The sequence below is a fragment of the Akanthomyces muscarius genome, chromosome 5, assembly GCF_028009165.1.
Source record: "Akanthomyces muscarius strain Ve6 chromosome 5, whole genome shotgun sequence".
In the NCBI taxonomy this organism is placed as follows: Eukaryota; Fungi; Ascomycota; class Sordariomycetes; order Hypocreales; family Cordycipitaceae; genus Akanthomyces; species Akanthomyces muscarius.
The window spans coordinates 3,736,737-3,760,274 of NC_079245.1; the positions used below are offsets into that span (position 1 = coordinate 3,736,737).

The window sequence follows — 23,538 nt, forward strand, 5'->3', positions numbered from 1 at the left end:
TGACTGAATAAACCAATTCAGCATTAGGAATATGGATAAGAAAACAGAGAAGTCGTCCCCAAACGAATCAGTCGCGGAAGTAGACGTCAGCGGAGACCGCTTTCTGGCCGCTGCTCCGCGCCGACAACAGATCTTGGAAACTATCAACGCAACACAGCACGCAAAAGCCGCGCTGTACCAGACTCGTCAAGACTTGCTCACGATCGGCGACGACCAAGACAGCGCATCCGAGATGGCCCAGAAGATGAAGGAAACGGCCGAGCGGGAGAAGAAGGAATGGACCAAGCTCAAGGGTAGCAAGCTCAAGAAGCTGTTTCACAGCGCCGAGTACGCCGCGGAGCTGAAGAAGGAGGAAGATGAGTACTACGAGGCGTACGAGTGGCAGCTACGCGCCGAGGCGGCGGCCAAGGAGGTAGGAGAGCAAATCGCCACGTTGCGTAAGAAGAAGTCTATCCTGCTCAAGCAGGTCGAGGAGCACCGCCAGGCGCAGGTGCAGCTGGCAAACCTTTACGAGGAGGTTTTTGATGGACCGACGCCGAATTGGCCGGAGGAAGATGAGATGGAAGCAAATCTAGCGGCGCTTCAAGAAGTACGTGGTGCTACCCTCTGGCATGTGCGCCACTCTAACATTCGCAGACATGTGATACCGTCCAAGGCAAAATTACGCATACATATCATGTCTGTGAGGTCCTCGCTCCGGCCCGCCGCGCTCTGAACACTGCTCTAGAAGCCGCCCAGAATTCTTACGACAGCACCTTGTCGAATATTGGCAACATGGCGATCAACCTGGCCGTCGATATGTCAAAGCCCGACTATGTACAGCCAGGCACGCCCGACAAGAGGCCGTACAAGGCCACAGGTGGAACACTGGAGCAGATCCGGCGCTGCCTCGCGCAAGCAGACCAGAGCATGGCGGCAGCGCAGCGCCTCGACCCCAGTGTCATGGCGCACGTACTGCCGCAGATTGACCCCGAGAACAAGGCCCGCCACAGCGGCCGCATCGACCGCTTCATCAACGCGCCGCTGACGGACATTATCTTTTACCAAGAGATTGACGAGGCGGGAAAGGCGCTGGAGACGGTGGCCCGGGTCGTGACAGAGGAAGTGGACCGGTGGGATGCTAAGCTGGAGTCGCTGCGCGAGGAGAGGACGCCCATTCAGGAAAAGCTCAAGCTGTGTCGCGAGGAGTTGTATGAGCTTCGTGCGAGGCTGTTTGATGATGCGACGTGCCCGCCGCCGCAATACACCGACAAGGAAGCAGAAGATGAAGCAGCGAAGAAGAAAGGGAAAATGGACAAGGGTGGAAATGTAGTGAAGGGAGACTTGTCCGACAAGCGACAGATGGTAGTGGAGGGAGAGACATTAGAAAAGGGGAAGCAGTAGCGAAGGTCACCGAAAGAAGGATCGAGTATGCGTATTATGCAGTGCTTTTATTCTTAATACATGCATTGATACATTACTATGTATAGTGTCTGTACAATTATGCACCCGAGGGGTGAAGTGGCGAAAAAACCGAGTGGCTTTCCATTTAGACGGGGGCGATGCAGAGAACGTCCTGATTGGCCTGTTGAACTGGGTCAGTTATGAATGCTGCGAGACATTGGATGTTTGGGCACTTACGACCTCGGCGAGAACGCAGCACTTGGCCTGCTTGCCAATGCGGCCGCAGATATCGCGGAAGTTGTTGGCGTCGCTGGGCGGCTCAGGGGCTGTCGGAGAAGGCGAAAGTTAGCTTGTGCCACGTCTGGGAGACGGCGGAAGGGAAACCGGGAAAAAGAACTTACGGCCGCCGCCGCTGAGGCAGGCAACATCGAGAACGTCGGCGGAGCAGCACTGGGGGCTGGTGTAGAGACCGCCGTTCTGGCAGACACCGTTGCGGGGGGCCACGTCGGCGGGCACAGCGAAGACGCTGGCGATGAGGGAAGCAATGACGATGAACTGCATCTTGGCGGATTTGGAGTGTCTCGGAGAGAGGGAGAAATTAAAGATTAAGGTGTAAGAGAGTATGCTGAATTGTTGCTTGCGAATGGATGAGGATGGAATCGAGGTGAATGACGGGATTTCGTGACCTCTTTATACCATATCTTGACCATGGCCAGGACGGGAGAGAGGATGGCTTCAGAGGGTGAGTTTGATTACGCTGTCTCAAGCGTCTGAAGGAAACGGACGTTGGAAGGGAGGAAACTAGTCGGCGTGCACAAGTGCCGTCGTTGCTTTTGGCGGCAGAAGCTAACCAGTAGCTGGGCTGTAGTCAGGAACAGGCTCCAATGATGGTGGGCACCCAGCCGAAAGAGATCCGAATGAAATCGAAGCTAACAAGCTTACTAGGGGCTGGGTGAACAAAAGACCCTGCTTGATGCGGCTGAATTGTTTTAGACATTGAAGCGAATGGCGGCTTCTGTTAAAATTGGCCTTTAACTAGGAGAGCAGATACCCAGGGATAGAAAGAATCCCAGATACTCTCTTTTGACAGGTAGCCAATCATCGCCCACCATGCCATTTTCACTGTTGTACGAGTAGAGTGCCTCGTGTGCCTGAAGATCCAACGTCACACCACAGGATGTGATTGACTGTGATGGCATCGACATCCAACCACCGGGCAGACATAGATGGGAGCCGCAGATTATCTTCGCGTCGTTGGCTTTTGTTTTCTCTTTCTGATGAAAGAGATTTCTCTCAAAGTTTACCAAACTCCACCAGACCCGGATAAGGAGGCGGTGCCTTGCTGAATAGTGCTGCCTTTCTTTATCAAGGCCGCTTGGAGGAGAGACGAAGTCTCGACCGGGCCGAACTGACAATCTGTGAAACTGGTCAAGACTCAAGGACTGCGACACACGTGGAGACTTGAGATATCTTTTCACGTCTTTTCGCATCGTTTTTTTTCTTTTTTTTGTTTCTCTGGGTGACTTGAGTTGTTGCGTGGAGCGAGCTGCGTGGTGGATGCTCCAGTGTTTTGCTTTTGGTTGAGCAGATCTGCCTGTCAAACTGGGTGGTTCAGACCATGTACACCCGCGGTTCAGACGAGGCGGAATCTGGCCGCGGTTTTCTTGCCGCAGCCAGCGCAAGTGACGTGATTTTGCAAAGGATGCTCCCAGACCTACTTTGTCTTTGTGACAGGGGAAAAAAAAAAAACCCCTCGCCCACTTTGCTACGAGTTCTCCCATGTTATTCGTCGTGGCTACGACATCGTAACAGAGCCCGTAGCCGAGCCCTCCAACAAGGGAGCCGGAGCAGCCGAGTTTGACAGGGAAACGGTAATAAGCTGAACTACGGGGTGTGCCGCAGCGCCTCTGTTTCCCAATTGACCAGTGCTGATGAGAAGAGATTGGGCTCGGCTAGATGTACGGCGTCTAAGACAGCTGTTGCAGCGGTGCAAGGGCGGCATCGAGGATAGCTACTTGATTCGCAGGGCACGTTCGGCGAGTGTGCGAGACGGCTGGATCGGGGCGCTAAAGTAGGGGGAACCGGCTGATTGCAACGACGCTGGCCCGCTGTGCAGGGGCTCTACTTTGTCCTCGGCTTGTACGCTACAAGTCCCGGCGATGTGGGCGAAAGCCTCCCTAGTTTTACCAGGGTACGGAGTGCGCCTGTGTACTCTCATACGGTTCGGCAGCACGGCCGTCCGTTTTTGAAGGGATGAAGAGCTTCATTTCGAGCTTTCAAATATCCGAGTTTTCGGGGTTTCAGCCGCAAACCTGACTCAAATGGGAACTGAGTCGTTTGAGGTAGCTTCATTTACCGATGGGGGGTTGGGTGGCGTACCACCTTGATTCCGAATCGAATAGATTTGGCTTTTATTTATAGGGTCCTACTGCCCATGCACGCGACCGGAAAAGACGTGCCGTGCATGTCAAATTTTTTTCTTACGCGTTATGGTACCTGTTATGCTTACGTCTATGTCCCGTCCACATGCGAGACGTGCAGTACATGCGCGCCCCCGAAGCGGGCAGATGATGATGAGGCTAGCACTCCGGCTCCGGGACGGGGCACCATGACCGGCTCCAGCCAAGAGATCTTTTCCAGATGCGAGCAAGGAACAAGGCGGTAATCGATAAACGCATTGACTAACTGGTCCGCCATGAGAGCATTTTACACATGCATTTTTCTGGCTAGCCTTTTCCCCGCTCCAACCGTGTCGAGAGCCGAAGGGGTGGCCTCCGCATCCGCCTACCTAATTGCCCCGATTTCCGTGCCCGCCGTCGCCGCCGCGCCTGCCGCCCGCATTCGTGCCTCGGGAACTCTGGCGCGTTACCAAAGCCGGCAAAGAGGACCCCTCATCCGGCGTGCAGCGCGCGGTGGAGGTGTATGTATATAGCTTTCCACCTGCGCAACCCCCATTTCCCAAGCCGGCCTCCCCGATCTTCCAGCGTAGCCCGACAGGATATTTTGGTCCCGCGCCACGAATAAACAAGTGCCATCGCTTCAGCCACGTTCTTTTCTTCGCGCGACGACCTGAACTCTCGACAGCAGCAACTGCATCATCACGCGGCCCCAATAACACGACTTCCAATCGACAACTGCTCAACCAAAAGTATGGCTGGTAAACTCGCCCCGCTGGCCCTCCTCGGGCTGGCCCTCGCCGTCCCCTACTTCATCGGCTACTTTTCCTTTGCCAACGGCCTGCTGCCGCTCGTCGACAAGATCTTCGAAAAGGGCAAGTTCCCCGACGGCACCCCGCTGCGCACGCACTGGCTCGGCCAGCACAAGCTCGACGAGCTCATCTCCAAGCTCGTCGCCTTCTTCTGGCCCATCTCCGCCTTCCAGCACCCCGGCCTCTTCCTGCACTCGCTCGCCTTCTCCGGCACCTTTGCCGCGGGCTGGACGCTGGTGACGCTCGAGACGTGGCGCAACGGCAACGCCTGGACCCTTTCTGGCTTGTAAGTGACACGTCTGGATGAATCGAAAACCACCATGCTCATGGCTAATTTCTCTTCTTCCACAGCTCCGTTCATCTCGGCCTGGCTGCGCAGGTCCTCACCTTTGCCTTCGCCACGCCCGTCTACGGCTTCCTGCACCTCGTCACCAGCAGCACCGCGTCGACCCCGTCCCGCGCCAACATGCGCATCCCCTACGCCGTGCTCAAGTCGCTCCCCATCGTCTTCTTCGTCGGCAACGCCATCCCCAGCATCGCCATGGTCCTGCCCTACTCGTCCTGGAACACCGTCGAGGTCAAGCAGCTGCTCACCGCCGTCTGGCAGCCGTGGCCCGCCTACACGGCCTTCGGCCTGACCGCCGCCAACCTCCTCCTCGGAGGCCTCTTCTCCGCCGGCGACGGCTCCTCCCCCGACGCCCGCAAGAAGAGCGCCGGCGCCCTCCGCTACATCTACGCCATCGCCTTTGGCAACGCCGCCCTGTCGCACCTCATCGCCGCCACCGTCACCATCGGCACCGTCGTCGCGCCCAAGATCTTCCACCCCGACTACGTCGTCGCCCTCCACCCGGCCAAGCTCCTCGAGACCCTCCTCCCCTGGTCCGTCAGCCCCGTCGCGCAGATCCAGACCCTCGGCGACGGCGTGCACAACTTCCTCCGCTGGGACTACAACATTGGCACCGCGTCGCTGCTGCTCTGGACGAGCGTGCTGTATGCCCGCGCACATCGCCACTACGAGGGCAAGGGCGTGAGCGCACTCTCGTTCCTCTCCAAGATCGCGACCCTGTCGGCCATTGTTGGCCCCGCAGCGGCGGCGGTCGAGCTCATGTGGGAGCGTGAGGAGTTTGTGCTGCAGAGCGAGGACAAGGCGCTCGTCACCAAGAAGAAGAATTAATTCGCGCCAGTACTTATGACAAGGGAATCGGTGTTTGCTCGTTAGAATGATGCACCAGAGTGTATAGTAGCACATGCGGATATGTTAGTCGGTTCATGATGGATGAATGCTTTGTATCATGTATGCTTGCTATTACTCTAATAACCCAAATAAATATAAAACGTCCGTTTCTTGCAATGCACCGTGGTCCGTAGCCCAAGATAACCGCTCCAGAAAGTCCCTGCCAGGGTATCAAAACGTCGCATCAGCAAACTCGCACTTATAGGCGGGGCTCGTCGTGGTCAAGCTTGGACACGAGAGAGGGAATGTCGTCAACCTGCGCCTTGCCGACTAGAATGTCGTTGACGGCGGTAAAGAGCGGGTAGTCGCGGAGTCTGTCGCGCGTAGACAGGAAGCTGTGCACCTCAAAAGCAGTCAGCGTACCCTGTAGCTTCTGACCATTGAGCTCCTGCTTCTCGACCTCGCTGACGGAGAGGCCCTTTTCAATGGCCTTTTTGGCGCAGCGAAAGTTGCGTCCGCCGGAGGACGAGGTGATGAGATCAGCGACGCCGGCAGAGGTCTCGGTAAAAGTGCCGGTCTGGACCGTCTCGCCAAAGAACTCCTTGCCGAAGCGCACCATCTCCATGAGGCCGATGCGCATGACGGCAGCCTTGGCATTGTCACCCCAGCCGCGGCCCTCGACGAAGCCGGCGGCAAGAGCGACGACGTTCTTGAGCGCACCGCCAAGGGACACACCGGCGACGTCAGAGACCATTTGGACGTGAAAGTACGGGCGGTGGAATAGCTTGCGCAGGCATCCGTGGTCGAGGGGCGGGTACTCGGCGGGGATGGGAGTGAGCTTGGACTTGGATGCGCGGCCGCGGGCGTCTTTGTGAGGAATCTCGGCGAGGTCGACGGTGCCGATGCTAGGGCTGGTCGAGCGCGGGGTCGGGGCACGCGAATTGTCCATGGTCGGGGGATCGTAGGCAATGGTCGTTTCGGACCACTTCTCGGCGGCAATCTCGTTGGCAATGTTGGCGCCGCTCAGAGCTCCCACATAAATGTCGAGGTCCTCGCCGATCCACTCGCTGAAGAGGCTGACACCGTCGGCGGAGACGTTGACGCCCTTGATGCAGCTGATGCCGCGGGCAAACGGCAGGATCTCGCCCTTGAGTTGTTTGCAGGCATTGCGGATAAACTGGTGGGGGAGGTTGAAGATGAGAATGGTCGAGTCCTTGACGGCGTCGAGGATGGAGGGGTTGGCGATGAGGTTATCGGGGAGGGTGACGCCGGGGAGGTACTTGACGTTTTCGTGGTATTGGTTGATGATTTTGGTGAGCTTCTGAGGCGAGGAGCCGGCGGCAGCAGCGTGCTTGCTGTCAGAGGGAATCACGACATCTTCCTCAAACACCCACATCTGGACTTCAGGCTCGAAGAGGTCCCTGTAGAGCTTGGTATTTTCGGCGACGATCTTGGAAATGGTTGAGCCCCTGGCAGGTTAGCAGCAATCGCAAAAGGGCAAGGAAGAGGAGGCTTACCAATTGCCAGATCCAACAACCGTGACCTTGTGCTTCTTGCCATGACCTCCAAGGAGTGCCGCGCCCGCCATTTTGCGTATCGGTGTAGAAGAGGGGTATTGTAGAGTGTTGAGGCGCGAGGTGAGGCGGGGAGCGAGTCTAGGCAGCGGGCGCAGAGTCGCGAACTGTAGCATACAGATTGAGGAATGCAAGAGGGAAGATGACGAGACAATTGACAAGCAGGCGGGGACCACGAGGGATATTTAGACGAATGTGTTGTGGTGTTGAATGGTAAAATCTCGAGAGCTGAAAAAAGGCCGACGGTATGCTCGAGCCCGGCTGCACATTAGCTACCTACCTAGGTACTAGGTACTTGCTGGTGGCCTTTGCTTCCCCCCACAGCTGATAAGGCTAATCAGCAGGCCCTGTTTGGCTCGTGAAGAGGCGCCGAGGACGAACGTGCTTGGCGAGCAGGGCTAGCAAAAAAAAAAAAAGGCAATGAAATCGAAATGCGGAAAGTAGTGAATTAAAATTAAAAATTGGCAGTTGTAATCGCATCATTTCATAGTCCCACCGCGACGGCGCATATACGCTCGACTTGCCCGCTGCCAGCTACATCGGCGCAGTCACAGAGGTCGCACCCCACTGTAGCCCCTGCAGCCCACTGAAAGTCCCCTGCAGCATCATCGGGGATGCGGAAACTCCCTTCCTGCCCTGTCAGTGCGCGAATTCTAGATGCGAGGCTTTTGAGGCCTGCGTTCAAGACTCAAATAAACCGTTTGCTCCATTACGATCTGGTTCAGCATTGTGCTGTCTTCAGGACTGCCGCTAGCCAAGCTGGCCGTTGTCCAACGGGTGCCAGCCTACATTACCGAGCATAACATCTCAACATATGCGTATCTCGGCTATCACAAACAGGATACAATGACAGCCGCGGTAGCCACCGGCGTCTCGCTCAACAGAGATTGTCGCCCTCCCAACGCATCCCCGCTGGGCTGTGGGCGGCGAACCCGAACGCTCAACGTCGTGCCGAGATGCGAGGGATCTGGCACCAGTCACATGTCGCCTTGGCTGCCAGTGGTAGGTAGGTACCTTAACTAAGGCAGGGGAGGGTCCGCCTAATAAATGTAGCGGCTGTCAGCCGTTGATGGCCGATGTTTAGCATTGCACAGAGCCTCGATAATCAGCGCAATAACTAGGTACGGTAAGGTAGCCCGAGTCTCGGTTGCGGGTGCCGACGCGGCCTTTAAGTGTTAACTAATCTCCGATCCTGCCATGCATATCGACTTTATTACAGGCGTTAAAGTATTAAATCATAAGCTCTACTCTTAAGTTGTACCTATCTGTAATATATCAGATAACATGAAAATTTATCCAGTTTATTTTTGTGGCAGCGTAGCAGCATATTCACCGACGCGGATAACCGTTATCCGTCTTCTGATGCGCGCCGCGCGGATTATGTGATTTACGTTCCCACCTACAAGAGCGGTGGGACGACCACCGCTTCGCCTTTGTCTCCAAGGTAGATGGACTCTTCAGGTACTCCGGAGAAGCCCATCAAATAAATGCTCGATCCGTCCCGGCGATCTACCAGCACATTTTTACAATGACCTCGAAGCACCCGCCCGGGTCCAGCCAAGGCGACGGAGATGCGAAGCGGTAAGGCCGGCAGTCCGGAAAGACAGAATTCAGGTCTCTTGGATTGCTCTTGGTGATGGCCATGGTGTTTTCTGGATTTTCAGTCGCCAACGATCGTGCGACCGTGAAATCCCTCGTTATTGTCTCGGGATCTAACCTGCATCGGCGGCAGGTCCTCACTTTGGGCCACGGGTGATGGTAGCTGTCGCGCGCACAACGGTTAGCTATCAGGTAAAGCCTCAACTACCTACCTATCGGTGTAGGTAGGCGTCCTTCTTTCAGTGCCTTGCAGCTGTAGCCACCACCACCACCACCACCACTACGGTTGCTTGCTGGGCATGAACAAATTTACTGCGCAGCACATTTCTACCACGCCTTGACAAGCTCTTCAATTGATGATTGCCCACCGCAACGTACCTCAGTCTGCAACCTGCCCCACTCTCTCGACCCTTTCCTTCACTCCCACCATCGCTCGGTTCTTTCCCTTCATTCCGACCATCACTTGGTCAAGCCACGTACCTCAGCACAAACACACATCTACGTAGAGCCAGAAAACTGACATCCACGATGCCTCGCGGCTGGTACCTCGCCCAGGGCCTGATTCCACTCGGCTACAGCAGCAGCGACGACGACGAAGGCCCGTGTGAGCTGCCAAACGGTCGGCTTGTCTGTGGACCGCATGGACTAGTGCAGTGTGGTAAATGTTGCAGCGACTACAGCTTTATGGACGACGTCCTTGATGAAAATCGCGAAGACCTAGATGATGACGAGGAAGATGACGAGGACCACCATTTGCCTCCCCCACGACACGAGGACGAGATGGTGAGGGGCACTGGTCTAGTCTTCCCCTCCAAGTTTCAACCTCCCGTTAGCCACCTGCCACCGACGGAGCTGTTTCGTGGCAGGGTCCGTTTTATGAACATGATCAGGTGAAACGCTTTTGCTTCTTCGTCGCCTACTTTCTCGTGCTCAGCTGATTCGCAGTCCGTGGTCTCAGATGCACCTTGCCCGACGACAGTTCCACGCTCGTCCTCATGACTGACGGGGCATGCCTCAACAACGGCCAAGCCAATCCAAAGGCGGGTTGGGCTTTTTTCCAGGGGCTGAGTACTGAGGGACAGCCGCGCGTGGTATCCAACGCTCTGGAGAAGCAGGGTCCTTGGGGCGACGACGCCATCCAGACCAGCAACCGGGCTGAGCTGCGCGCCGTCATTGCCGCCCTGCGTTTCCGATACTGGCCGGGCGAGGGATTCAGCACAGCTGTCATCGCCACCGACTCGGAGTACGTCGTGGAGGGCTCGACACAGTGGGCCAAGACTTGGGTGCGGAACGGTTGGAAGACGAGAGGTCAGAGGGGAACTGACAGCGTCAACGTCAAGAACAAGGATTTGTGGGAGGTGCTCTTGGGAGAGTGTGAGAGAGCTCACCGCAAGGGCTTGACCATCCAGTTCTGGAAGATCCCACGCGAATGGAATACTCTCGCCGATGAAGGTGCGAAGAAGGCAGCCGCCGAAGAGGAAGCGCCTGCTAAGTGGACGACTGTCATCGGCCTCGCACTCTGAGGGTGATGGCAACTGGGGGCGATGATGCTATCTTCCATGTTAGTACAACGCCGGCTTGTAGCTTGCTGGTGGCGGAAACGTGCCCAAAGCGGGGGTCTGGGCTTACCTAGTTGACCTTCACAGAAGGGCCAGGCGCAACGGATGACAGTATGATCTCATACTTAGATCTCGGTTCTATTTATCATTTTTTCCTCTTGGGCTGCAAGCTCGTGTGACTGCCGCTGGCCGACAAGACTGTCTACATGGAGCAGTATATTGACCAGATATTTCCCCTACACTCTCCGATATTAAAGATCTCTCTGCCTCAACACCTCCGTTATATGCGAGCCTCTGTCGCCTACGTAGCTTGTATTGTACTCATGCGTCCTCGAGCCGCCTCTGTGGCTTTCACCGCCACAAGTTACACAATGGCTCCTATGTACGGGGGCCCCTTTTTGAACGGCACGTGTTAGGAGCGGGGAAAACATGAAGCTGCATGACGGCGTGGCTAGATGGCAATGCCCGTTCCCGCCACCGCTACCCGCATAACCTTGCCTAACCAAAAGACAGCTGCCGCAGTATGTTTAATGTCGGCTGAAATAAGTTTACATGAGGTTGCCAGTGCAATAACTGCGACTGTTGCCGCGAGACGAAGTGCCGCCGCCTTGGACAAGATTATAAACGGCCTTTCAGGCCCGCTGGGGGAGATTTTGCAAATAAAACCCAAAGACACCCGTCTCCAAGTGGACTTGGTTGTAATCTTGCGGTACTTGAGCGAAAATAACCGCCTCAATCTTCTTTTGCGAGATAGGGACGTCGCGGTAGTACTACAGAGCATCGACGGTGCCTGCTTATCCTCGATGATGACGTTGCAAGGAATTACCTTTCTTACGACAGATCGTGATGATATACACGTCCATATAACTGAGTTTGAGAGTCTTGTTAAAAGGCGAGAACGCGCAATATACCAGATTCCAAACTTCAAGATCTGGGAAGAAAAGATTGCGATCATGTCGCTAATGTTGAAATTGTACGTGGTTGATGCGCACCATTCTTTTTTTCTTTCTCACTTACACGGCGCACTAACATGGACCAAATGGTCGTTCCCAGGATTTCTGATAATGAGACGCAGCTCTAGAGAGCGAGGCGGCAGGGAAATTGGATGGCAGACTTCGAGCCGCGCGAGCTGCCCCCTTATGATGGCAGCCTTGCCCGGCCACCGCCCTATGAGTGCCATCCGGCCGGACAAGATGATTTTGACGAACCATGCGAGTGGCTGCTGGCAGCTGCGCAGCACGTACAACAAGAGATGAGGCAGAAACATAGCGACGCGGGAGATGGCGCAACGGCACAGAGCGCAACGGCAGAGGACGACCCCGGACAATCACCAAAGAAATCAAAAGACGCACTAAGCAGTGCTCAGTAGACACGTTCATCAATTCTATATATACATCATGGTTTAACGATATGTCTAGATCTAATCCAGGATGGTGGCCAGGGTGCTTAACTCGAGGCATAAGCGCCCAGTATTTAAGCCGCGTCCTGCGCGGGGTAGGCTATCGAGAGCCACCTACCCAGCTTATTCTGCAGCAGAATGACACTATTGGTACACCTCGCTTTGTGTACTATAATCACTACAAATATATTCTACTTCGGTAAATCGGATTCAGAGTGACTCCTGAATGAAGGAAAACGGCCCATCAGTTTACCGAGTATCAACATCATGGTTTCGCTTCAAATTCTAATTGAGACGATAGTCTGAGTCTGAGCCACGCCAATGGTTGTAGGTGTAGGGCGAGAGCGATGAATCTAATTAGTATAGCCTAGTTAACTGCATCAGTTAACTCATCATCCGAGCGCCGTTCCATCAAAGCCATCGCGTACGAGGATATCATCTCTTCTACCCATGAATAGAGCCCGAAAGGCATTAAGGAGCGTAGTGATAGGCCGCAGGCCCAAGACCAGCGCGGATCAAGAGAGGAAACGGCCGGAAACCCACCCACGGGCATATTAATCGGTCGTATCAGAGGGTTAGATACTAATGCCATCCCTCTCTCCCTGTATTACTAGTAGAAAGGCGAATGCAACCGCTGCTGCTGAAGTCGTCCAGAAGTCGACCTGGAAGGGAGGAAATGAACGGACGAAAAAAGATACCAACTGATGAGGTCACTGAGAATTGCAGATCATATGTTATGAAGATAGCATTATTTGATTTAAGAAATAACTAAGAGTACAGTGGCTAGTGTTTCGGTCGGAGAAAGGAGGCGCTTCGGGCTTTGTTCCGCTTCCGACGAGCCTGCCACACTGTAAACGAAGCTATCCCTCGGCACAATTTGGAAAGAATATGCCAACAGAGAATAATTCGAGTCGCCGTTTTATATCGAAAACACTGCGCGTGATATTATTTGTACTCGCAATGGTTTCCCGAATCACACCTGGCATAGGCATCGCTGACGCTGTACTGGTAACAATCGTCGTCTCTGCACGGCAGCCAACCTTTGCTGGGTCCCCACGCTTCACAGTTGGGTCCGTAGCATGTTTGACACCTTGCCTCCGTCACAGCAAACCACTGCTTCAACCACATTCTGTACTGCGCAGGGCCGGTCCAGTGTATGTCCTGCTTGACGTACGTCGTCACAGACGTTTGCCAGTGATAGGAGGGCTTGAACCCGAAAGAATACGTGATAAGTTGAGAAGCCTCCATTCCTCCACTGCCACTGATTGAGAGGTTGATTCTCAGCCCTTCACCCTTGACAGCGACGCACTTCTGCCCGTTTCCGCACACAAGGACCGGTCCGGCTCCGTACCACCAGTAATCCCAGGATGTTCTCACGTCGGTACATTCAACGCGCTTCGCTAAAGTCGACCTCTGCTGAAGCTCTGGTGTATCGGTCGTGTTCAAAAGTGTCCCAGTGTTGGTAAAGTCCGAAAACGTAACTTGGACGACGCCATCAGCGAGAAGTTCTTCTGTTCTGGTAATAGCAACAACACAGCGTGCTGCAGCGAGCAGGGTAGCAATGAATTTGGACGAATGACATTTCATGATTGGCTTTTTTTAAGCAGAGATTGTCGTGTGATTGAGTGTTTGCCTGTTTTAGTTGTTTATCTGGTCAAGGCGGGGGTGGGGAAGAACGAAGTCCCGAGGGAAGCACGACGGCTGCTACTTATAGATGTTCCTAAAAATTTCACCCAAGCACTAAGACAAGCAATAAATCTCGCACCTGATCTATTAAAAGAAGAATTAAGGCTTGTACTGCCGGCTCTGAGCTGGCAGTCACTGTGCTGTGTGCTCTGCTGTGCTGTGAGGCGCGTACGCACCCTACCCGGACCACTCGTGCCCTGGGGAAGGCAACTCACTTGTGTGCTCGGTCAAAGGCACGGCACAAACAAATATCTGAAGGATTTTATAGGCTGCTGCAGGTAGGGAGAGGGGCGTCTTATTTGTCACTGGTGCTGTATGTCTTATGCATGTCTGACGGAGCCATCCACCTGACACCTTCAGCAGGAGAGGTGAAGAATAGACCTGGCTGAGAACACATGCAGATTCAATAGGCACTTCTCAGTATTGAAATGTTCAATGAACTGCAAGCCACAGTGGGGTGTATGTGGGATGGCTAGCTAGTTGTGATCGCTCGCCGACCTGTCTACCTCCTCACCGAGGATGCAACTATCCGTCAGGCGGGAGCCGACCGGCGTGAAGTAGCACCAGTATCTTGTCACTTATATGCACAAAGCATAATTATGAGTGGTGTAACCTAGAGAGCGGCTGGGATCAGTATCACAAGGCACCCATCAATGATTGGCAGTTATAATTGCAACACTTTAGGCGTACGAGAGACGACAGCTGCGACTCGCACGCAGGAAATTGTATGCAGCCGTATTTCTTTTTCTGAATGAATGCTAAATAGCTTTTATGTAGAGCGAGAGATCCCCATGTCTACTTGTAAATGCAACACCAGCACCAACGCAAGCATTGACTATGCGTGTCCGTTTAATAGCGACTCCTTCTCGCCGACTCCATTTACCCGCTCTGCCTTTGCATCGTCTTCCACTTGTGTTCTTTCACCATCTCCAAATATCGGCTTGAGAAAATTATCATAGCTGATCCACATTGTGTTGGACATTATTGTCATGAATGCGGACAGAACCTTGGGTGTCCGACCGCTTTCATCGGCAAACAGCGCTGCGACACGGATCATGAAGAGGAACAGGGGTCCGAAGATGAGAATGAAGACAAATTTGCCAATCTTCTGGCGAGTATGTGTCGGCGTATATGGCTGTATCGACTCCAGGTAGTCCTTGTACACCTGCGGTAAGCTGTGCTCCTTGGCACCAGTACGCAGCAGCTTGATGTAACGCAGGCTAGGCTGCGCGTAGTCGTCGCTTGGGCGATATGGACCAGTGGTGAGGCGATCCCACCAGCCGCAATTTCCAGGCCGTTTGTGGTCGGGCGTGGGAGGCGCGTGAAGGGTCCTGGCCATGAATGTCTCGGGGAGCGTTACGCCAGTCTCGCTGGACAGCGGGATGCAGGGCACCACAATCTCCTTGTAGCTGGCACCACCCCCTTCGGTACGCATGATGTTGCGCCAGTCAGATTTGGTCACCTCGTACACGACGCCGACTAGGCAACCATCCCAGTTCTCATCCGGATGGCCGGCCGGCTTTTCCGATCTGTCGTTGCGATAGTCCACGTTGGCAAAGCACGGCTCCATGTACGCAACACCCGGCAGGTTAAATGTCAAGCGTAGGCTTGGCACGTACACGTTCATCTGGGATAGAGGCTTGATTTTGCGCATACCTAGGAACGTCTGCGCGCACATGTTGGATCCATATGCTAGGTAGAGCACCGTGTCGGGAGCTGACGGGTCGTCGCCATGCGCTGTGCAGTCGTCCTTGGCATTCCATAAGCGCCGAGATGTCGTCTCGCCACACTTGAACTGGCAATCAACTGATAGGTTTGTAAGTTCGGCAGCCTCCGTCTCGTACAATGTATGAGGTGCGAGGGAACCTCGTCGGCCCTGGGGCAGTTCTTCTTTCCTCGTCATTGCGGAGTTGGGTAGTCGACGCCTTTGTCGTCGGGTTGTCGGCCGTGGCTGTCGCGTACCAACGAGAGTAGGCTGATAGTGATGCCGCAGGAAATGGGTGTGTGATTGGAAGATAGAGAGAGTCTAGTCCGATTGCTGGAGGATGACTTGGCAATAAGTATTGTGCGGCCTGTCGGTCGATGATGTAGCCTTACCAAGCCTCACACGCTAGTTCGTTAGTGACAGCGGACTTGCGGGCCCTGCGGACATGAGTCGCGATGCTCCGTCCAGTAAGAAGTCGTTTTGAATAATAAAGCATGAGCCCGACTGCCCGAGCCTCCGGGGTACACGAGTCCAGCAGGCATAAAGCTTGCGCCGTTGGTACTATTGAAACAATCAGCTTACAACTGCGGCAGCTCTAGCCTGTCTGCTCCCTGGGCTGTGGGCAAGCCTACGGAGTTAAGCTATGTAGCCGCTGGAAGAAACGGCGCGACAAGGGGTAAATAATTACCAATCATTATTTTCAATCTTTGGACACGTATCAATGGCCGACGATCCGAGATGTGCTGGTGATGAGTCAATGTATACAATCCGGCAACCTTGCGACGTTGCAATGTGTTGGTGTGTTTCTGTCCTGGCCGACAGCTGCCAGCTGCCAGCTGCGAGCCGCCGACCGATCTGCCGGCCCGGCTGCGCGGCCGTTTGAAAGCACACCCACCACACACTCCCGTTTGCAGCGTAGTTATTGAGATTCAGCAGTAAAGGCGTCTCTTGGCCTTGCCCACAGTTTTTCCTTACAAGATCGTGTTCAATTATCGATCATGGCGCGGCACGTTCATTCAACCCTCAGTGATGAGGGTATCGATGATGCCGATCTAATGGACATAGAACCGCAACAACGAAGCGACCACTGGTCCCGTGGAAGTATTGGGCGCCCGAGTTCTGCAGCTCAGAGCAATGTGGAGGAGGTAGACTGGCAGTTCCAAGAAGACGCAGCACCTGGCCCATTTTCTAGCGCCCAAACCCACGATGAACAGCTGCCAGAAACAGTTCCGATTCCATCTCAGCTAGAGGATATTCGTCTGACGACTATCGAAACCATCGAAGGCCGTGACCGTTTGGATTTCTCCGAGACGTGCACAACAGCCCATCGCAGCAGCCCTTTTGCCATGAACGACGCGATGGACAATCCATTCGAGTTTGTTTCTCGGCAATCGCAGATGACACACTTGCCTGCCTCCGAAGTGGGCGAGCCGGCCAGCCTGCTTGGTGAACGGCCTGGCAAAACATCGAAACGTGCCAAAGTGCCACGGAAGACGGCCCCCGAGCAAATGCCGAAAAAGCCGTACAACACACGATCTGGACCAAAAGTCTCGTATGCAGATGGTGAAAGCAGCTCTGATGAAGACGATGATTTGGAAGAAGTTTCGTCCCTATATGCAGCCTCTCACTCGCGGGCTCAGAATGCAAACAAGAAGACCAGACCTGACAAATCCATGGCCCGAAGAGCTGCAAAGGAAGCTTCGTCCAAAAGAAAACGGCGTGAGGAACGGGTCGATAGTAAAATCACCCAGACAGCTGAAACGAGGAGGAGGCGACAGCGTCCCAAAACACCATTGCCAATCGACGACGAGACACAGAGGGTCCCGACCACGCTTCTTACCACCCCTCCAGTTACTGACCAGCGCCCCAAGAAATGCCAGAAGCGCCAGCCTCAGCGACCTTCAGCAATAAAGCCGAAGCCCCAAGCGAACAACAGAAAGCCAGAGAACGCTTCTCCTGCGGCAGGACCCATGACTGGCTCCCCAGAACTTGGTTCGGAACAGCCAGCTCACGTATTGTCTGATGCTCGCAGTGATAATAGACGCACCCAGCTCTGTGGGCCTGCTCATCCCGAGGATGTCGATCAAAATGAGGAAGAGCAGAACGGCAGCAGTGTGGCAGAGTCGATCCATTCGACGCGCATGACTACCCCAAGCGTGCAACCAAGCCCGCAACGCATCTCTAGTATGCAAGTTCCTCTTCCGTCTCACCAGCTTCCACCGCCCCTTTCTCTTCCACTTGTATCTCAAGACGTACAAGACTCTATCGAGTCGATCCCAGCGGCCCGGCCTCCATTGATGGGCGACTTGTCTATTCTCATGTCGAGAAATGTATCCAGGCGCGACGAGGACATCGGCCACCGACTGCAGGAAATCCACAAGGCAAGTGCCGGTATTTCTCTACTTGGCTGAAAGTTGATTACTAACATTTCCAGCGTATCGGAATGTATCTGCAAGACAAGGAGAAAGAGGTTGGCTCTGTTGCCTCCGTATATCGCCAGAATGGCACCAGCATTGTGGACCGCCTCCAGAAACGTTTTGCAAAAGAACACCACACCCTCCTACGAAGATTGCAAGAGGATAGCGACGCGCTCAGTCAACGCCTCAATTCCGCAAAACGAGGGCTTCGAGAAGGAGCTAGAGATCGTCAGAGAGTGTTGAAGGAATTGGACAGAACTGCCCAGAAGCGACAACAGTCTTGCTGCAAGGAAATCGGTCGCATCAAAGATATTGCGAAGCGAATCCAGAACTGAGATTGATTTTAATAAAATCTCTGCTTCAAACTGCAATGTGCTAGGAGCGTAAATGGTAAAGTCTCGAAGCATTGAGTAGTGGTCACATTGTCGTTTTATTTGCGAAGTCTCTCCCGAGAAGAAGATAAATAATGTCGCCATTGTCAAAAATATTATCTCTTTACCTTGAAATATCTTATTCGAGATTGAGCCGGTATCTTGGTCGTGGCAACTGCGACCCTGCGTTCAACGCTGGTGTCATTATGCCGACAGCGGTGGTTTGACCAACACGCATGCCCGCATCGCCAACTCCAGCTTCTTCACCCGCATCGTTATTTCACCTTCCGCCACCCATGGCTGACCTTCTTCATCTTTTTCGTCTTTTAATCCTCCAATGATCTAATACCTTTATCTTCTAACACTATCCTCCTTTAACGCGTAACTATTTATTTCACGGCGGACCCCGCCATAGCGACCTGCCCCAGTCACCTGGTTCCTTTCGGACCCCTCCCACCTCCTGCCGCACTTCATAAGCACAGCCTTGCATTTGTATCCAATTGACTCTATTCGTTTCCTGGACAACAATTGCAGCTCACATCATTGACACAATGTCGTCGACGAAGGAAGAAGGCGATCCCCCGAGCGATGTACCCGCTCCCTTGTCTTTAACTTACCACACGGACATTGAACTCGTTCGAGATTTCAAGATTTGTCGTGGCAATATCACCAGCTCAAGCACAATGGAAAGTCGTCGAATTCTGTTTTACAATCTTCCCCCGTCCATTACCGCCCTGCAGGTTGCGCGTGCCGCAGCTGCTTTTGGCCAAGTACTGCTAGTCAACGCGGTGGCACCCGTGGTCCGAGGCACGAACAACGGCAGCATGACAATGCTCGTGGAATTTGCAACATCCGAGTCATCAGAAATGTGTCGCCTGGCTGTCAACTCTACATGTCCAATATTCCTCTCGGGGGCGGGAGAGCTGTACGCTGCCGGCGTCTGGGTTGTACCCACCCCGTCGTTTCCCATTTGCTGCAACACCGACAATTCTCTGAACCGCGGATATACACGCACAGTGGCTATTTCTCCCATTTCAGTGAACTGCGTTTGGTTTATAATTCACGCAGTCGCAGCGCCGCAGGACATCTTGGCCGCTGAATACGATGCCGCAACTGAGACCTTGACAATGGAGTTTGCGAGCGTCGGAGTTGCGCACCGTACATCGCTACACATGAACAACAATCTCTTTGACTTTATCTTTGAGGGCAGAGCGGCTGCAAAGCGACTCGGATCACGCGAGGATCGCGTTGGCTACGGCGGCTATGTAGCTTACGTGCCTCCCGATTACCTGCAGCAGCAGTTCGATCGTTCGCCGTTCAACGAATATTGGCCAGAGAGGTATTACTACGTCATGACGCAGCGCAACCTGCATCCTCGCACCAACCACAAGAAACGGAACATTTCGGCATCTGATGCGACGACCACGGATGATGACTCATTCGAGACTACGTCAAGCGTTGGAACAAGCTTGGATGAGGAACCCCGCGAGAGACCTCTTCGAACAAGACATACGCCGAGGTATGCTCGTGTGCAGTCCATAGGAGCATATACTGACAACTCATCCCAGTTCTAAGAAACAGAAGCAAGCACCGGAAGAGCTCCTCGTAGAACTCGAATATTCTAAATTGTCTGGAAGCTGGGAATCGTTTTTCGAAAATCGCCACACCATTAGTCTGCGGGGATGGGATGAATACGGAAAAATTGCGCGTCACCGGAGGGAGCTCACTTCCGAGCAAGGCTTGGTGGACGGCATCGTGCCGAAATGCGATGGAAAATGCGAACTGAAATGCAAAGGAATCAAGGAGACGCCGCCTCCTGATAACGTGGACAGATTCCCGGCACAGCTACATGATGATCTGCTCATCAATGTATGAGAGGGTGCCGACGCCGTCGGAGTGGCCCGACAACGCGATTTTGAACGATTGCATTTTACCAAGGAGGATTTTATCTGGCTTCTTTGATTCGCTGTTATTATTACAAATGTCTTCTAGCATGGGTATCTTGGTAATTGCTATTTTAGCCAGCCGGCTCGCAGTAAATGCACTCGATTCCCTTGACCGACAACTCCACTATCATTACTTCCGCGCTCATTCCTCTCCGCGTTTCCATGTCGTAAAGCTATGTCATGTGCGCCGGGTAAACCCCGTTAAGGTTGGGGCGGTGGCCCTGCGAATTGGGCGCATCCCAGGTGTGCTTCTCCATGCCGTCGTCGCTCGAGTAGACAAACAGGCCACTGTCCGCGCTCGACGGCTGATGAACATCATCTCCCATGCCACTCTCGTCTGTCCGCTTGAGCACTGGCAACTGAAGCGTATCCTCGTCGTGGCTCGTGTGTCTAGGTTCCGACGACGTCCTGCTTCCACCTCTCGGGTTGAATGTGCGGCAAAACTCGGCGACGAGATCCTCGGGGAGATTCTTCTCGGGCTCCCACGTAGGATTCTGCTCCGGCGGCCAGTCCCCCTCCCAGCGGACCTTGAAGTACCGAACGAGCCCTTCGCCCTCGACGTCAAAGAGCTCCATGTCCTCGATGCGGTCAACGTCCCAGGTCGGCTCATAGTCCTCGTCCCCAGAGTCCGAGTCGGAGCTGGAGTGGGCGAATACAGGCATACGCGGTGGTATTTTTGCTCTCAGCGGCATTGGTTTCCGCGCTTGTGGCCTGGACTCCTTTTTCTGTGCGACGTGCGATCGAAATTTTGGTTTGGCCAGCGATCGCGGTTGAGTGCTGCCGAGTGGCGGTTCAGGCGGCACTTTGCTCGATGCCCGCTGTGCTGGGGGCTTTGACGTGCCACTGTACTTTTTCGCCAGGGCAGGCAGTTGCTTTGGCTTAGCTTGCGGTTGGAGCTGAGGTTTATTGAGCTGCGGTTGCGCTGGTACTTTGCTCGATACCCGTCTCGTGGAGGGCTTTGCTGTACCAGTGTACTTTTGCGCGAGAGCGGACAGAGATTTTTGGCGGTCTCCCGGTTGGGGTTGGGTTTTATTGAGCTGCGGCTGGGATGGTACTTTGCTCGTTATGCGTTGCGCTGGAGTCTTTGACATACCGCTGTACTTTCGCGCGAGGGCAGACGCCTGCTTTGTGTTGGGCTGCTGTCGGGGCTGGGCTTTATCGAGTGGCAACTCGGATGGTGCCTTGCTCGACGCCTGCGTCTTCGGAGGCTGTAACGTGCCGCTATTGCTTCGTGCAGCAGACAGAAAGTCGGTTATAGGGCTTGGCGAGTGTGATTTGGCTTGCGTCGATGGTTTGGTTGTTGGTTCTCTTGGGGGGGGGTTGCCAAGTGGGAAAGACATGCCAGGAGATTGCGACCGCGCCGGCTTTGGCTTTGCCGCTGCCGGCGCCGACATCAGCGCTAGGGTCATTTTGGTAGTGGATTTCGAGTTCTTGAAGAACTGGCTCTTGACACCGCGGTATGCTTGGTCGTGGTCGTCAATGACCCGCGGCGCGGTAGGGCCTATGGGAGCCGTAGGTGCCATGGGTACCATGGGCGCAACATGTCCGCGCGGCAATTCACCAACGCCTTTAGTATCCTCCTTGGTAAGATCCACCTCTTTCTGGTCCATTGAGCGCGCAAAGTCAAACAGGAGCTGCTCGGACGGGCTCTCGTCGCTAGTGTAACCGTCGAGAAAGTCGTCCATCTTGCGCTTCTTGGGCGTGGAGAGGCTCATGGCCCCGCCACGGTGTCTTGTATGCTCCCTATCCTCTTCTTCCGCCTCGGCGACGACGGCAGTCTCAATGTTGGTATGATGCAGCGGCGGCCGTCCGGGCCGCTTCGTCTTTGGCAGCTCCGAGGCGGGGCCCTGGTGCAGCGTTTGCGCCTTGAGGGCCTGGCGCTCGGCCTCGAGGCGCGCCCGCTCGACGTCGAGCTCCAGCTCCATCTTGAACTCCCAGTCTTCGAGGGCGCACGGTGAGACGTAGTCGAGGACGTCCATGGCGGGCACGAGGAGACGCGCCGCGGGGAGATCGCGCCAGCCGACGATGTACTTCATACGCTTGGGCAGGGGGCGGCCGTCGGCGGCGAGACCGGCGGGTGGGAGCAGAATTCGGTCGTCAATGTACGCGGTCGAGTCGGCGGGCGGGAGGAGGTCGAGCCGGCGAAGGGGCGGGCCGGAGTTGGGCACGTAGTCGGCCGGGCGCGAGGGCAACACGATCTCGATTTTGATTTTGCGGCTCGTGGGCTGCCGCGGGCGTCGCGGGTACGGTGAAGTCATGGCTATTTGTGGCGGCTCCCTCGAGCCTCTTTATACTGCTATGAGAGTGACCACGGCTCCATGCTTGGAATAGCGGTACTAGCAATGCCGGCAGCTGTTTGCTTTTTAGGATGGTTTGCGCTCTTGGGCTGTGAAGTGATCGGACGGCGCGTGGGGCTGGGCGCGACCCTCCCCATATTAATTTGCTGGCAAGCTTTGCCATGGCCTGCGCCAATCCACCGCCTGCGACTGGCCCAAATCTTTGGCTTGCTACATCACCACTTCAACGCCTCCTCTTTCAGCGGCCGCCAATTCCTATCGCCCGCTCTTCTCTGCTTCGCCGACGCAACGTCCAATCGACTGGGTGCTATCCGATCGCAGCATTGACCAACGCACGATCGACCAAATATGTCTGCACCGATGAAGACGATGGTGCTTCGTGGCGCTCGCCAGGCCTCCTCGTCCGTGGTTCGGTCGTGCCCGCGAGCTGCCTTTGCGACACTGCCCGCCCGCTCCGCCGCCCAACCCTCACTCATCGCCCGATCGATGCCCAAGACAGTCTCTCCCCCAACCTTTAGCATCTCCGCCCGCGCGAGCCGCCAGGCGGCCGCCATTACCTCGACCGCACGTTTCTTCTCCAGCACACCACTCCAGCAAAACGCCGCCGCCAGCACAGCCAACAGCGGCAGCGGCGCCGCCTCCACCGCGGCTCTTGACTGGAACTCGTTTTTCCAACTCCGCGTTAAACGCCGCCGCATCCAGATGGTCTTCTCCCTCTTGTCCGGCATCATGGGCGGTGGTGCCGGCGCCGTGGCCCTCTCGAGCGGCGCCGCCGACAGCCTCATCGGCATGGTGCCTCTGGACCCCTTTGTCACGCTTGGTATCGCCACCCTGTGCGCCGGTGGCCTGGGCTGGCTAATTGGGCCGATCCTGGGCAGCCAGGTGTTCTACCTGCTCAACAGGCGGTACAAGACGCAGATGCTGCAGAAGGAGAGCGAGTTCCTGACCCGCGTCAAGAAGCACCGCAGCGATCCAACACAGTCCAGCACCAGCAACCCAGGTTTGTTCAATGATTGGGAAATCAGGTTGGTGTCATGCTAATACATTTTTTTAGTTCCCGACTACTATGGCGAAAAGATCTCGAGCGTCGCCGGATACCGTCGCTGGCTCAAGGACCAGCGCGCGTTCAACCGCAAGAAGAATGCCAACTTTGTATAAACGAATCATCTCGAATGATGTACGAGAAAAATCAAAAGGGAATGGGAACGCATCGATCGATA

General features: G+C 54.9%; 11 protein-coding genes across 11 annotated transcripts; 6 read left to right on the forward strand and 5 right to left on the reverse strand.

Moving 5' to 3' along the window:
- Positions 1-31: 31 nt before the first annotated feature.
- Positions 32-1,383, forward strand: LMH87_010577 (uncharacterized protein; the record flags this gene model as incomplete). Its single annotated transcript, XM_056197755.1, has 2 exons — positions 32-589; positions 637-1,383. 2 exons carry the CDS (start codon positions 32-34, stop codon positions 1,381-1,383), a joined length of 1,305 nt encoding a protein of 434 aa, XP_056054772.1.
- Positions 1,384-1,528: 145 nt separating this feature from the next.
- LMH87_010578 (uncharacterized protein) lies at positions 1,529-1,944 on the reverse strand (the record flags this gene model as incomplete). The annotated part of the gene is made up of 3 exons (XM_056197756.1): positions 1,529-1,564; positions 1,621-1,709; positions 1,785-1,944. The coding sequence occupies 3 exons, from the start codon at positions 1,942-1,944 to the stop codon at positions 1,529-1,531; spliced, it is 285 nt and encodes a 94-aa protein (XP_056054773.1).
- Positions 1,945-4,533: 2,589 nt separating this feature from the next.
- Positions 4,534-5,765, forward strand: LMH87_010579 (uncharacterized protein; the record flags this gene model as incomplete). The annotated part of the gene is made up of 2 exons (XM_056197757.1): positions 4,534-4,877; positions 4,943-5,765. The coding sequence occupies 2 exons, from the start codon at positions 4,534-4,536 to the stop codon at positions 5,763-5,765; spliced, it is 1,167 nt and encodes a 388-aa protein (XP_056054774.1).
- A 259-nt stretch (positions 5,766-6,024) lies between these two features.
- Positions 6,025-7,455, reverse strand: LMH87_010580 (uncharacterized protein; the record flags this gene model as incomplete). Its single annotated transcript, XM_056197758.1, has 2 exons — positions 6,025-7,234; positions 7,283-7,455. 2 exons carry the CDS (start codon positions 7,453-7,455, stop codon positions 6,025-6,027), a joined length of 1,383 nt encoding a protein of 460 aa, XP_056054775.1.
- Positions 7,456-9,466: 2,011 nt separating this feature from the next.
- Positions 9,467-10,461, forward strand: LMH87_010581 (uncharacterized protein; the record flags this gene model as incomplete). Its single annotated transcript, XM_056197759.1, has 3 exons — positions 9,467-9,596; positions 9,654-9,828; positions 9,897-10,461. The coding sequence occupies 3 exons, from the start codon at positions 9,467-9,469 to the stop codon at positions 10,459-10,461; spliced, it is 870 nt and encodes a 289-aa protein (XP_056054776.1).
- A 2,822-nt stretch (positions 10,462-13,283) lies between these two features.
- On the reverse strand, positions 13,284-15,982 carry LMH87_010582 (uncharacterized protein; the record flags this gene model as incomplete). Its single annotated transcript, XM_056197760.1, has 6 exons — positions 13,284-13,377; positions 13,662-13,666; positions 14,466-15,458; positions 15,545-15,620; positions 15,680-15,848; positions 15,976-15,982. The coding sequence occupies 6 exons, from the start codon at positions 15,980-15,982 to the stop codon at positions 13,284-13,286; spliced, it is 1,344 nt and encodes a 447-aa protein (XP_056054777.1).
- Positions 15,983-16,285: 303 nt separating this feature from the next.
- On the forward strand, positions 16,286-18,039 carry LMH87_010583 (uncharacterized protein; the record flags this gene model as incomplete). Its single annotated transcript, XM_056197762.1, has 3 exons — positions 16,286-17,471; positions 17,547-17,668; positions 17,722-18,039. 3 exons carry the CDS (start codon positions 16,286-16,288, stop codon positions 18,037-18,039), a joined length of 1,626 nt encoding a protein of 541 aa, XP_056054778.1.
- A 587-nt stretch (positions 18,040-18,626) lies between these two features.
- LMH87_010584 (uncharacterized protein) lies at positions 18,627-19,950 on the forward strand (the record flags this gene model as incomplete). Its single annotated transcript, XM_056197763.1, has 2 exons — positions 18,627-19,594; positions 19,644-19,950. 2 exons carry the CDS (start codon positions 18,627-18,629, stop codon positions 19,948-19,950), a joined length of 1,275 nt encoding a protein of 424 aa, XP_056054779.1.
- A 244-nt stretch (positions 19,951-20,194) lies between these two features.
- LMH87_010585 (uncharacterized protein) lies at positions 20,195-20,683 on the reverse strand (the record flags this gene model as incomplete). Its single annotated transcript, XM_056197764.1, has 1 exon — positions 20,195-20,683. One exon carries the CDS (start codon positions 20,681-20,683, stop codon positions 20,195-20,197), a length of 489 nt encoding a protein of 162 aa, XP_056054780.1.
- Positions 20,684-21,050: 367 nt separating this feature from the next.
- On the reverse strand, positions 21,051-22,279 carry LMH87_010586 (uncharacterized protein; the record flags this gene model as incomplete). Its single annotated transcript, XM_056197765.1, has 2 exons — positions 21,051-21,058; positions 21,115-22,279. 2 exons carry the CDS (start codon positions 22,277-22,279, stop codon positions 21,051-21,053), a joined length of 1,173 nt encoding a protein of 390 aa, XP_056054781.1.
- Positions 22,280-22,666: 387 nt separating this feature from the next.
- Positions 22,667-23,476, forward strand: LMH87_010587 (uncharacterized protein; the record flags this gene model as incomplete). The annotated part of the gene is made up of 2 exons (XM_056197766.1): positions 22,667-23,318; positions 23,373-23,476. The coding sequence occupies 2 exons, from the start codon at positions 22,667-22,669 to the stop codon at positions 23,474-23,476; spliced, it is 756 nt and encodes a 251-aa protein (XP_056054782.1).
- Between the last annotated feature and the right edge of the window lie 62 nt (positions 23,477-23,538).